We start from the raw sequence: 13819 nt of genomic DNA, 5'->3' as shown, positions 1-13819 counted from the left end.
TTCCAACATCTTTTGTACTTCTTTCTTTATGCAGTCCCTGACGTGGTCGGGTTGCCTGTAGATTTTACTCTTTATAGGCAGACTGTCACCAGTGTCCACCTCATGGTTGCACCAGTTTGTCTGACTGGGGGTCAGAGAAAACGTTTGTCTGAAGGATTGAAGAACCTGTCTACAATCCCCTTGTTGATGTTCAGAGAGGCTGTCAGAAAAGACTATACCATCTACTGACCCATCATCAGGGTTCTGAATGAGCAGGTCTGGGAGAGGGTCACTCTCTTCCTCCTGCCCCTCATCTGTGGCCATGAGCAAGCTCATGTCCTCCCTGTCAACAAATGCTTTGAGCCTGTTCACATGAAGTACTCCGTGAGGGCTCCTGGGAGTTCCAAGGTCCACCAGGTAGGTGACCTCTCCCTTTTGCTCAATGATGGTATGGGGTCCAGACCATTTGTCTTGGAGAGCTGCTGGGGCCACTGGCTCCAACACCCACACCTTCTGTCCTGGGTGATAAACAGTCAGGACAGCCCTTTGGTCATGCCAAGCTTTTTGAAGTTCTTGGCTGGCCTCCAGGTTTTTGGATGCCTTCTCCATGTACTCTGCCATCCTGGAGCGGAGACCAAGTACATAGTCCACTATGTCAAGTTTAGGCTTTTTGAGAGGTAACTCCCATCCTTCCTTCACAAGACATAGGGGTCCTCTTACCGGATGCCCAAATAGAAGCTCAAAAGGGCTGTAACCAACCCCCTTCTGTGGGACCTCTCTGTAAGCAAACAGTAGGCAGGGTAAAAGGATGTCCCATCTTCGCCTAAGCTTGTCTGGTAACGCTTTTATCATCCCTTTGAGGGTCTTGTTGAATCTCTCCACAAGCCCATTGCACTGTGGGTGATAGGGTGTGGTAAATTTGTAATTTACACCACATTCCTTCCACATTGCAGTCCAGTATCCTGACATGAAGTTGGTACCTCTGTCAGAGACAACCTCCTTAGGAAACCGCACTCTAGTAAAAACTGCAAGTAGGGCCCTGGCCACAGCAGGAGCTGTAGTGGTCCTAAGGGGAATAGCTTCTGGGTACCTGGTGGCATGATCCACTATCACCAGTATAAATCTGTGCCCAGATGCTGTTGGGGGGGTCCATTGGTCCAACAATGTCAATCCCCACTCTTTCAAAGGGAACCCCCACCACAGGTAGTGGTATAAGGGGGGCCTTTGTTGTGCCACCTGATTTGCCACTGGCTTGACAGGTGACACATGAGCGACAAAACTCTTTTGTGTCCTCAGACATGTGAGGCCAGTGAAAGTGTGGAACAAGCCTGTCCCAAGTCTTGTTCTGGCCTAAGTGACCTGCGAGGGGAATCTCATGGGCTAAGGTGAGAAGGAAACCTCTAAGAGACAAGGGGATGACCAGCCTCCTGGTAGCACCAGGCTTGGGGTCTCTTGCCTCAGAGTATAGGAGTCCATCATCCCAATATACCTTATGGGCACCTGCAGCATTCCCTGCAGCCTCAGCAGCAGCCTGCAGTCTGAGGGGTTCAAGGGAGGAACAGTCTAACTGGGCCTGTCTCAAGTCTGCCCTGGAAGGTCCCCCTGTCCCAAGAAACTCAACCTGTTCAGGTTCAAGCTCTTCTAGGACAGTTCCTTCTGGGGTCTTGGGCTCAGCCTCCTGAGAGGGCTGATCCTCAACCTGAGGCAAGGGGGAAGGCTCAGCCTTACACCTACTGCTCTTTCCCTTGGGTAGTGTCTGGTCCATTCTTCCAGGATCCAGCACTTGTTCAGCTGGGCATTTCTTGGCCTGTGACCTGGTCACAGCAAGGACATGTGAGGAGAGACCTAGCATTTCTACACGAGTCCTGTACTCCACATCTGACCACAGTGAGGATTCCAAATCATTGCCCAAAAGACAATCTACTGAGAGGTCCGAACTAACTACAGCCCTTTTGAGGCCAGTTACCCCTCCCCAGGAGAAATTAACAACTGCTATACTGTGATTGGTAGTGACATTGCTAGCATTGGTCACTAGGTAGTCTGAACCTAGCATGCTCTGGTCAGGGTCCACAAATGTTGGTGTCACCATAGTGACACTGGCACATGTATCCCTGTGGGCCTGAGCCATCTTTCCATTTATCAAAGGCGTTTGCCTGTATTTGCCCAGAGTACTAGGACTTACAGTAGGGGTCATATCCATGTCCCCAGTACAAACAAGAACTGCCTGAGTAGGTATTCTAACTAAGTCAGAACCCACCTCAGTTCCCAGGGTTAACCCTACTATCGCCTTGGGAGGTACACTACCACTACTAACTGTACTAGGGGGTGCAGGTGTCTTAGGGACAGTAGTGGTAGGAGTTTGGCCTTTCTTGGTGCACTCACTAAACCAGTGAGTCTTACTTTTACAGTATTGGCACCATGGTTTCTTAGGACCATCATTCTTCTTCTTTTGGGAAGTTTGGGACCCACCCTCCTTAGGTTGTTAGGGCCCTGTTGAAGACTTCTGGTCATTTTGCTTATTCTCATTATTACCCTTCTGGTCTGCTTTCTTCTGGCCACCACCCTGGTTCTGGTTCTGATGCTTAACCCTGGTTCTGACCCATCTGTCTGCCTTCTTTCCCAATTCTTGGGGAGAGGTCAGATCTGAGTCAATCAGGTGCTGATGCAACAACTGGTTCTGACAATTATTTAAGATTTGCTCTCTCATAATTAGATTATACAATCCTGTGTAATCAGTAACTTTACTTCCCAGTAACCAGTCTTCCAAAGCCTTAGTGGCACAATCAACAAAGTCAGTCCAATCCTGAGCCTGGGTTTTCTGGGTATCTCTGAACATTAACCTGTACTGTTCAGTTGTTAAGCCAAACCCATCAATCAGTGCAGTTTTCAGGACTTGGTAATCATTAGCATCCTCATCTCTAACAGTGAGGAGCTTATCTCTACCTTTGCTTTCAAAGGAGAGCCACAATATAGCTGCCCACTGACTCTGGGGTACCTGCTGTACTTTGCAGGCCCTCTCCAGAGCAGTTATCCACTTGTGGATATCATCTCCTGTCTTATAGGAGGGCACTATTTTACTCAGGTTTCTAGTATCAAAACCCCTTTCTCTATCCCTAGGGATATTGCTGCCACCAGTGGGGACTACCCCCTCAACTGTTGCTCTCTAGCAAAGGCAAGCTTCTCTTTGGCAAGGGCAAGTTCTTCCCTCTGAATTCTCAGATTAGCTTCCCTCATCTTTGCTTCATGCTCTCCCCTCTGAGGGGAAGTCATTCTACTCTGAGCAGATGCATTAGAGTGCACAGATCTATTGGAGTCCCTAGAATGAGATCTATCTCTTCTGACCCCAAAGTTGGGCCTGCTTAAGGATAGCACTGGGGGTCCCCCAGTTCCTTCCCTATGCATGTCTAAGTTGATCCTGGTGAGTCTACTGACTACTACAGGACCTTTGTCTGCCTCATCCCCAGATGGTTCCTCCTCCTCCTCCTCCTCATCTACATTCTTTGTCTCAGGGAGGTCTGGATCATCACGAGTACCTTCTAAGGGGGGCATGCTCCCATCTGGATTAGAGGGGCCTGGGTTAGAAGCCCTTCTAGCATCATATGTCTCTAAGAGACCTAACAGAAAAGGAGTGGTAGGGTTAGAACCCTGTTTCAATTTCCTGGAAGTACACAATTGTCTCATCTCTTGGAAACTGAGAGCTGCATATCTGGAAAGGACCTGTGGAGGGTCACTAACCACTAGGGGAGTCTCTGAAGACTCTCCATGGGTAGACATGCTTTCTAGTGAGGTGTAAGTGATGCACCTACCTACACTATGGGGTTTCCTACTGATCCCTTGCTAAGAGTTGTAGTCAGGGTGTGCTAGGCCCTTTCTACTACAACAGCTGGTTCAGTAGAACTCCGAGTATTTCTAAGCTTGTTATATGTACCTATAGTACCTATGTGATCTTTCAACTGATAGTTCAAGATTATATTTGGTAAAAATAACAGCAAGCTCAAATCCCAACTGCTGCACACCAATGTGAGAAGTTGGCCTGATATATGATGCTCACTAGTTCTAGTGATCACCTTGTATCAGTCCAAACAAAACTTATGGTGATTGGTTGTAAGTCAACCTTATAGACCAGCTATCCTAATGGTAGCATGGACAAAGCAGTCTTAGGCTAAACTCTTTTGGCATGTGAAGCCAGCTGTTTTACCACAATGTAACCCCTTGAATACCAGATGAAAGGACACCACACAGGTTGTTATGAAAATAAACAGTCTATTTATTAATAACAACACCTCTGAACTCTTTATGAGGTCAGAGGGCTAAGCACATGACAATCTCTTAGGAAAAATACGTTTAAGTTGCACAAATTACAATGGTGCCCTAGGGGCACGACAAACCATATACTAAGTAAGTGGAATGTGAAAGTCGATAGAGGAAATGGAGCTGCCCAGAGGCTGGAGGTTCGCTAGGACAACGCTATCTTCACCTTAGGTAAGTAATAGGAGGCCCACGGGACGCGTGTGCAGTGTGTGAACTCACACGCGAGATGCGTAACAACGTCTATGGACAGTACAGTTCAAGTAAAAGGTGAGTACGGACAATCCTGACTAGTTAGGACTAAAACAACTGTGGAACTGGACACTAGGACAGTTAAACTACCCTTGAGCACCGAAATGCTCTTGTTACCTCATCCACGGGCTGCGGGTGCATAGGTGTCAGTGTGTCGGGTTCTCGCGTTGAAGTCTATGGAGCCTGGAAGAAAAGATGCTGCAGGCGACCAGGAGGAAGATGTCCGGTGCGATCCAAGGGTGGATCGGTGAAGAAGAGGACCTGAAAGCAGAGGGGACAATGTTCAAAGTCACTAGCCAGTGACTGGAGTGGAACCAGTAAGGAACCAGATGTCGTCGTCGCGATCAGGTGAAGAGTGGACGCTTGTCTCTGCAGCCATGTGGACCAGGAGGTGTCTTCGACGACCAGGATGGAGGCACGAGCTGTCCCACGCAGGCTCTCGCTGTCGGCGGGTTTGGATCCGGAATCGCGTCAACAGGCCTTGGCAAAGGCAACTCACGCGGTGAGTGGAAACGGCGTCTGGAGTGGACTAGGAGGGTCCGGGGTGCTCCTCTTTTGGAAGGGAGCAAAGGCCAGTCTGGAGCAACCAGAGCAGCAGTGAAGGTTTCAAAGTTCGTCGTCTAGGAGGCCACTAGCCAACCGGCAAGTGACCAGACAACGCGTCAAGCAGCAAACAAGCAGAAGGGCCCCACGCAGATCTCGTGGATGCTGGAGGGCTGGTCTTCGGTGCAGGAGCTGCTCGGGGCTGGGGCTTCTCAGTCCCCAAAGCACTTGGTCGAGTTTACCTCGGGAGTCGTGCTGAAAGCGAAGTGCAGGTTCTTTCAAGATGGCCGGTCCCACGTGTCTCGTCGCACCCACGGATCTCAGCTGTGCTGCAGATGTAGGTAGAGGTCGGAGAGGTCTGGGAATCCGGGTCTCGTCGGGCTCTGAAGTCTGGATCCTCGAGGGAAGACGACAAAGGGAAGCCGCTGGACGCTTGATGGTGCCTGCAGTTGCAGGGTGGACACTCCTTGTCCACAAGGGAGATCCTTCAGTCTTCTGTGGAGCAGAACGTCGAAGTCCAGAGTTTCTTCTTGTAAAGTTGTTCAGGATAATCTAATTTGGAATGGGACCAGCTCCTACCTTTATTCTCCTAAAGGAGGCTGCACTACTGACTAGGTCCCTCCCCTGGGTGGGACCAGGAAGGGGGGTGGCTACACCCCCTATCCTTTGTCCGGTTTTCGATCCAGAGCTGGGGCAGGGATGCCCCAGCAACTGGTTTGAACCGGTATATGCACAGGACACCTTGTGTGCCCCGGGCATGTCTCATTCCTTTCAGGCCTGTCCTATCCAATACACAAAATCCTGTCTGGGGTGGTGCTAGCACCTCCCAAGGCAGGAAACCCTTTGTCCAAGCCTCCCTCGCTGGAAGGACTCCCAGCAGCAGGAGGTCAGACTTGTGTCTGTGGTGGCAGCATCCATTTTGTGATGCCAAGGCTCGAGTTAACTTTAACCGGGGTTCTCAGTTACATACATGTCGTGTCCCTCTAGAAGGGTGGAATGCTACCCCCGTCGCCAGAATTGGCGAGGGGGTAGTATTCCAATTCGTATGACACCTTACTCAACATGTTTTGATAATGTTATACCAAAGTTAGCATTTAACCGCGAGGATTATAATGCACTTAAGAGTATATGGTATAGCGTTATCATGGAACAGCTATTAGGACTTGCTTCCGCAAGCTGCAGACGGGCTCAGCTCATGCCAGAGCACCATCTCACATAATTCCAAGCACTCTGCCTTCAGGATTGATAAGGCCTGCCATAGGAGTGACTGATAGGAATATATGTGTCCATTTTAGGTTTAGATATAGGTATACTATATCAACAGCAAAGGGTGATTACACCACCTTGCCCCAGCTGTCGTGCAGCCAGTTGTGTCTGTTTAGATGGCCAGCCAGGGGTGGCATAGAAATGCTTCAGCCCCTTGTAGGCCCTGGGTACACCTATGCCCTGGGTACCTATGGTACACTGTACAGGGACTGATAAGGTGGCCCAGTACCAATTGGTAAATGCACCTAAGGTACATGGTTGTCAATTTAGAGAGAGAACAGCTAGGCTGTGGGTCTGATTAGCAGGCCCACAGCCAGGGAAAGTCGTAAACCAGTGAAGCAAAAAGCAAAAATCTGGGGTGACCATAGGATTGCAGACCCCACTCTCCTACAATCCCTATGGAGCTGGTGGAGGCACCTCGGACTAGTAAACCCGAGTGAAGCCGACAGCAACATTTAGCTTAATACAACACTTTCATTTGAAGTATTAGTATGTGTAGATTTTCAGAACCCCCTTACTACGAGAATCAGAGCTTTAGAGGGCTCGTTCTGCAGGGATGTGTTACCTCTTAACTGCAGTTTCTGTTCATGCCAAGCAGTGAAAAGTGCGAAAATCCCTCTCAGCCTAACCAGCATACAATGGTCGGCCTTTGGCAATCTTACAAACACACGAAAACCATACCGCCTTGCAAAGTCTGCACGGTCAAAACAAGTTGTGTGCTAAGTAAAGACGTTAATTTTAAGGCCTCATCGTAAGGCTTAATGTGAACAAATACAGACCATGTTAAAATGTTAAGGCCTGTAATGCGTTGTAGCATCATCAAAGCATATAGGAGATGGCATGAGATTGCTGCATGTCGCACTTCCTTGTGAGAATGATGGTCATCGTTGAAAACTGTTAACTAATAATGCTGCACTTCGACTCCCGTTTATTGAATAATTACAGAAAACGTAAGAGGCTATTAAATCTGTAGGCGTGAAGTCATTGTCAAACATGCCCCAGTACCGGTGTTAACTCAGTGTTCTTTTTCTTTTCTTTTAGGTGAAGTGTCTTGAGGCTGAAAGGCTGAGAACGGAAGATGAACTCTCAAAGTACAAGGAGATTATTAACAGACAAAAGGCTGAAATTCAGAATTTACTAGACCAGGTCAAGATTGTAGAACAGCTACAAGAACAGCATCAAAGGTAGAAACACCTGGCATATGTTACCTAAGGTCTTGTTTTGTCTTTCAGTAGAATATGTAAGTGGAAATTTATGTCTTGCTCCCAGAGTATGTTATTTCCCCAAAACGTGTTTGTTACGTGTTTGTTATGGATGTTATAGAATTTAACTCCAACAAGCACTGAGGAAAGCAATTGTGATTAAAACATCAGCTCTATGGATAATCCAAAGTGTTAATCAATGCCCATTGCACCGTTAATAGTATTTGTACAAATGTCATTTACAATATTTGATCTATAAAAATTAAATTGGAGGTTTTGAAAGATTCATGAGATCTGATTAAGTCATTCTTAACCTAATTACTTTAAGTAGGTTATGGCTTCTTAGAACTGGATCCAGGTTTTTCCCAAGCATACAGTACAAGACTCTTTTAGCATCTTACAAACCTTTTTGCAGTCTCACTACAGGCAGCTTCAGCAGGCTGTCACTGACCGCATTTCATACAATAATGCACATTGTGGGCTGTTGGTCAGCCGCTTGCTAATGATTGTGTAGCTTTCTTGTCAGACTAAATTCTTAACTTTTTTTGAATTGCTGCACCTGAAACATTTCTCCTTTATCCTCTATTTAGATAGCATGCATTGTATCCAAGCACTGTTGGCATCAATGGAACATTGAATATGCTTGTGCTTTATCCCACCCCTCCAACTGCAACTATCCCATCTCTTTCCTCCCAACTCTCCCTCAAATGTTCAACACTGAGCACTCCTGTGGCTTTGTGTCGCATGCCCTCTCTGCCTTCTTCCCAGTTCTCTATTTTCTCCCGACTTTCTCTTCCACCCCTGTCCCACTCCATAATAGTTGTCGCTATTGGCTTTGTCAGTGAAGGTAGCTTTTAGAATGTGCCGGCATTGGCAAAGCCAATAGCAGTGGCCCGCCGCCTTGAAAGTGTATTTGTTAAAATTTCAAGTTGGTCATGATGAGGCGTGACAAGATGTGGCGTGATGCATCATGCTGACCATCTTGAAATTATAGAAAACACTCTTTCAGTATGACCATTCACCACTGTTGACTTTACTGATGATGCCAGCAAAGTTTAGATCCATCAACCGTCTTTGGCAAAGCCTATAGTTGTGTTCAACTACAATTGACAAAGCTAAAGATATTGGGTTTGCCAAAGCTTGTTTTAATTCTTAGTAAAAAATAAAATGTGTCAGACCTAATGCCAATCACGTTCTTAAAGCCATAAGAGATTGCCTTGAATGAAATACTTGTCCATGGTGATTCTAGTTAAGTTGTGATTGAATTACTGTTTGTTATTCTTCTCATAACAGTATGTAAATCTTTTGAAGGTTGGTGAATGGAGCGATCTATATTTTCTAAATCTTGGGTCAATTGTATCCTCATACTTTCTCCTTGAAAGGATATTTTTTTTGTAAAACCAAAGTATCTACAATTCAGTTTGCTGATGGATTCTAATTAATTGTCACACCTATTAAACATGTTTTGTGATTGCTTACTCTGCTTTACATCTTTTTTTATTATGATTCAGAAAGATAGAACATCTGTGATTCTCTATTTGTTGTGTGTTCTTAAACACCTTTATCTTTAGAGCGCTAGTTGTTTTTTGAGCATCTTATTCCTTATATGTATATTGGCTGATGCCTCTGTATAGTATACGTTTTTAACGTTTGATTTAAACTTTGTTTGTGGTCTACTTAATATATTTTGTAATGTAAGTAGTTTGTGAAAAGCTCAGCAAACCAGTCGTAGAAGGTTGCAAAGTGGTATTGCTTTAATTTGCTGTAGTTCTAGGGACCTCACTCCGAACTGTCCTGTTAATGATTGTAGCCATTTGTTGCATGCATCACAGTGATGATCTTTTCTAGCTCCTGTAAAAACTACCAAAACAACAAAATAGAAATGAGGTCTGTTTAGAAAGTTTTAGACAAACATACCGGTTTTCAGTCCTCTCCTGAAAGAGATCAACTTAAGAGTGTGTGTAGGAGAACCCCCAAGCAGGTGACTTTTACCTACCAAACCGGAGTGAGAAATGCCTGACCTTTTGACCCCAAATGTAGATGGCGTTGAATCTAAAACAGATCTAGGTCAGCAACATGAAGAGCAGGAAATTAAATGTTTACGTGCCAGCCCTGGACAGGTGTTTGAAATTCTGATATAAGATCTTTAAAATCATTATGCGTACGTTAAAGTGGATTTCTTGTTCATCTTGTTCACACACGTGGCAATAAATATTAACAAACAACAAATAGTTGTCCATAGGGCCTGGCTGTATGTACCTTATCAGTAGCTAATGCATAGATGTGAAGATGTTGACACAAAATTGTGAGTCAGATGAGATGTTTAACATGCACATCCCATTAAAGTAACAAAAGACATCCATTTTTTCAGAGGGAATTCAAGGCTTAGTAAGTTGCTGGTCCCATTAATGCCTATAGAGCCATATTGTTTCTTAAACAGCTGTATAACAGTTAAAAAAGAAAAACATCTGTTTGGTTTAAGTTTTCAAAAATTGAAACATCTGATATTAAAAAAGATAATATTGACTAAATATGGGTGAGCGTACAGATATGCTATATGTCCTGTATGTTACAAAATGTTATGTCAATTACTGCTTGAGTGGTGATAGAAAATTGGCTTCACAAAGAACTTGTTGAATCATTTCAGTCCACAGAGCCTATAGCATACTGTCAAACTCATTGGATAGTATATTCAGTGATGTAATATGTAAAGTCATTAGTGGTGTATGACTTGGCGCACGTTACAGTTAGTTTACTAAAGTAGAACTGGTGAACTTCTTTTTTCTTTTAAACATTAGTTCTTGTGTGACTTCACTGAACTATAATCGCTCTGTAACTATGGTTTAGTCAGCATTGTAAGCCTGAAACCTTAAATTGTATGGAGGTTATATTACATCACCTTGAAAGATACATTCTCTTGAGGTGTGTGTAAGCCACAATACTTTATGTAATCGAGGGAACATGCAGAATAGTAGATTCAGTGGCCATTCTCAATTTCCTGCCGAGGATGAAGGCACTGGATTGAATGGCTATATGCATTCCCAGACCCAGCCTTTCTCAAACTGCCAGTAAAGTAAACAGCTGTCCCCTTCTTAATCCAAATATGACCATTTTTACTTAAAGCGGTCCCCAAACCTAACCTAATAGAATGCCTATTTACATTCTGTTGAGGCCCCGTCCTGCAGTGACTTTGTGTGTCAGCCTAATTGCTTAATGAAAAGCAGCCCTTACCAAACTTGTTTGACAATCTTGAAATAATAATGTTTCTGCTCCACCTTTTCTAGATTGTTCAAATCATAGCTTTGTCATTTGTCCCTTTTAAAGATGGGGACCATACCACTAAAGATCTCACGGTGATTGTTTGCATTTGTTGATTAAGCAGACATTAAACAAATAATTCTGCACACTGACCAAATCGGTTCTAAAAGTGTTCAGAGCCCACGTCTGGATAGCATACTTTGTTCCTGTATCATCTTTAAAACGTTGACCTTTGACTTTTTTACAATCTGAGACATCAGACCTTCATCAGAACTTCTTGCTTCATGTTACCTTGGTCAAAGTTAGGGTTTGTTGAGTTAACGTTGTTAGAGCTAGTCCTTGCATACATGCCTTCTGCTATAAATTGGCTGATCCTAAAATGAGCTAGCCATAAGACCATCGCAGAACGAATAACAAAACATACTATGATCTTGCTGCTCAGCAACCTCCTACTTTAGAATTCGGGAATAAGAAATATCTGACATTTTCTTGGCCTTTAATAGTACTCTATTTTCTTTCCCCTAAAGGTTTTAAAGGCTCATCTTTATGATCCTGCAGATTACCCTTCTTAGTTATGTTTTGGCCGTGTCATTATCATTTTAGCAACAATTTGCATATTTTGATTCTATTATGCCTTCACCATAGGTATACAATTTGACATCTAACCATCGGTATCATACAGTGAAATGGTTAAACTTCTCCCATTCCATGACAATGTATGAAACTAAATTATGTTGTTCCTTAATTGTGAATATCAAATGTTTTGTTCCAGGTAATCTTCTTGTTGCTATAATGTGCTGCCACATAAAGCACTGATGTTCTTTTGATACATTTCCAGTTGCATATTCTGAGACTTGAAATTTCTCAGGTTGTATAAAAATGTCCATTTAGATAACAATAGATGAGGGGTGTATACTGTGTGCTTATCAGTGGTGGTGCAGCCTTTAATCATTACTGTACCTTTAAGTGTATCCCATATATGGATAAACCTGACTAATTGATATGGTTATTGCATGGTTCCTAAGGCAAGTAGGGCAAATGTATTATTGAACTTTCAGAAGCACTATACGTATGTGCATTAAAATCACTCGTAACTAGTAACATCTGACTAGGAATTTCTCATCTTCTCTCACCTAACAAAGTATCAGTCAGATGGACCTAATAATGTCTATCCAAGGGAAATAGATTAAGGCACTCTTAACCCACTTACTTCCAACAATGAACGTAAGGTGATAAGAACGTCACTTTTAGATCTAAAACTGTAGGTGTGCAGTTCAACCAATCATTGACCTAGGCGGCCAGCCCACTTTTCATCTACTCCAAAACATTACAACTTTGGAGCCATAAAAAACAAACCTATATTTAAGTTCTAATTGCAGCTCAGGTGTCCAAGGCCAGTAGTAGTAGAACTGTTTCTAATTCTTTTAGACTAAAAAATATTAGCTTTCAAATGGGTCATATCAGTTCAGCAGTGCCTTGACAAAGGTCCTGATGTACAAAGAGGCAAGTCACAAATAGTGGGTGCAAATTACGCACTGACTTTTTGAGACCTGCCTTTTTTTTGTTTTGTCATTTACAGGGGGTTGCAGAACTACCTATCTTATGAATATTAATGAGGCTCTTCACTATATGCCACCTTTTATAAAGATAAGATGACGAACTGAGGAGTCAGTTGAAGAGGTTTATTTAGTGCTCACACCTCCAAGTCACCTCACACTGAACTGGCACTGCTCTCAACGTTCCAAAGCGAGCGCCCGGACCTTCCATTACAGATTAGAGCACAGGGGTGGGGCAAAATGGGAGAGGGAACTAACAAGGGGAAGGAAGGGGAAAGGTGCCAACCGTAATACATTGACAAAGGAGTACGGAAGTAGATGTTACTAAAAAGAGGATACATTTCAACACACTCCCTTGGGATTGGCTATAAACGGAGGGTAAGTGGGCTCCAAGCGACAGGAAACCTTCATCCATCTGTTCGCATTCCTAAATGAGAAAGATTTTTTTATTTAAAAGCAGCTTGTGGGCCAAGGAATTGGTGCTTTTTTAAGATTTTATTTTTAAGAAAAAAATAAACAATGTTTCCCGTTTGGTAAGATATTTGGGGAGGAGGTGGAGCATGCTGTAAATCTGCTGAAACAAGGGAAGCTGTTACACGGGGACGGCTTTCCCTTTGCACATCAGTTACCACCACAACTCAGTGACCTGTAACTTCTCAATAATTTACGACCACGATTGTGGTTCACAAACCATTAACATATATTTTACCGAATTACAAATATGAGGGGGTTTCACCTTCTAGTCCCTTTCTATTTGCGATTTGGAAAGGGTCGCAAACAAACTCTTATGGTTTGGAAAGCCTGTTACAGTCACACATCCTGTGAATTTGTGACTCCGAGGGTTTACAAATGCAAAACCGCTTTGTACATGTGGCCCAGAGTCCTCTAATTCTTAACATGAGCCTTTGACGCCTGACAACTGATTCGTGCCTTGCCTGGATTCTGCCTTGCTGTATTTTCAGGAGTGCTCAAGGGACGCCTGTGTTTTCGCAGACCGGGACCAGTGGGGTCTGGCCAAAATGTCATATTCTTCCCTTCCTCTGTACTTCAAAGAGGAATTATTGCATTTGGGAAAAGGTTGCCTATAAACTTTCATGGTTAGTATGATTTGATCCTGCATTTTAATTAGAAGCTTTGATAATCACGCTTCACTTTAGCTGTCTGTCCCCAATCAACCGGCAAATGCAGTAGTTTGATTACGTAGGTTCATTAAAAAAGTGAACAAATCTGGGTTAAGTACTAAAAGACAAATGTGTGTGACACAGCACAACTAGAAGCTCTTAAAATAAATGGAGTTACAGCTGCAGAAAAAAAGTGAGCTAAATATGCTGCAGACTTTCTGACAGTTTACAACAGAGGTTTTTAAATATGTTTTTTGCAGACATCCTTTCCGACCAAAGTTTTCAGCTTGAGTGGTGGCTGACCATCACTTGATCATCATGGTAGCCAGGAGAT

General features: G+C 43.9%; 1 protein-coding gene across 4 annotated transcripts in view; it reads left to right on the top strand.

Moving 5' to 3' along the window:
* Window positions 1-13819, top strand: part of CCDC186 (coiled-coil domain containing 186) — a 603510-nt gene that overhangs the window by 310728 nt on the left and 278963 nt on the right. For all 4 annotated transcript variants that reach the window (XM_078643863.1, XM_078643862.1, XM_078643865.1 and 1 more), the window contains exon 10: window positions 7390-7532. In XM_078643863.1, the coding sequence (XP_078499989.1) occupies window positions 7390-7532 (143 nt within the window). The remainder of the gene's footprint in view (window positions 1-7389; window positions 7533-13819) is intronic.

Source organism: Lissotriton helveticus, chromosome 5_1, assembly GCF_964261635.1.
Source record: "Lissotriton helveticus chromosome 5_1, aLisHel1.1, whole genome shotgun sequence".
NCBI lineage: Eukaryota > Metazoa > Chordata > Amphibia > Caudata > Salamandridae > Lissotriton > Lissotriton helveticus.
This window is presented reverse-complemented; position numbering and strand designations above follow the sequence as displayed.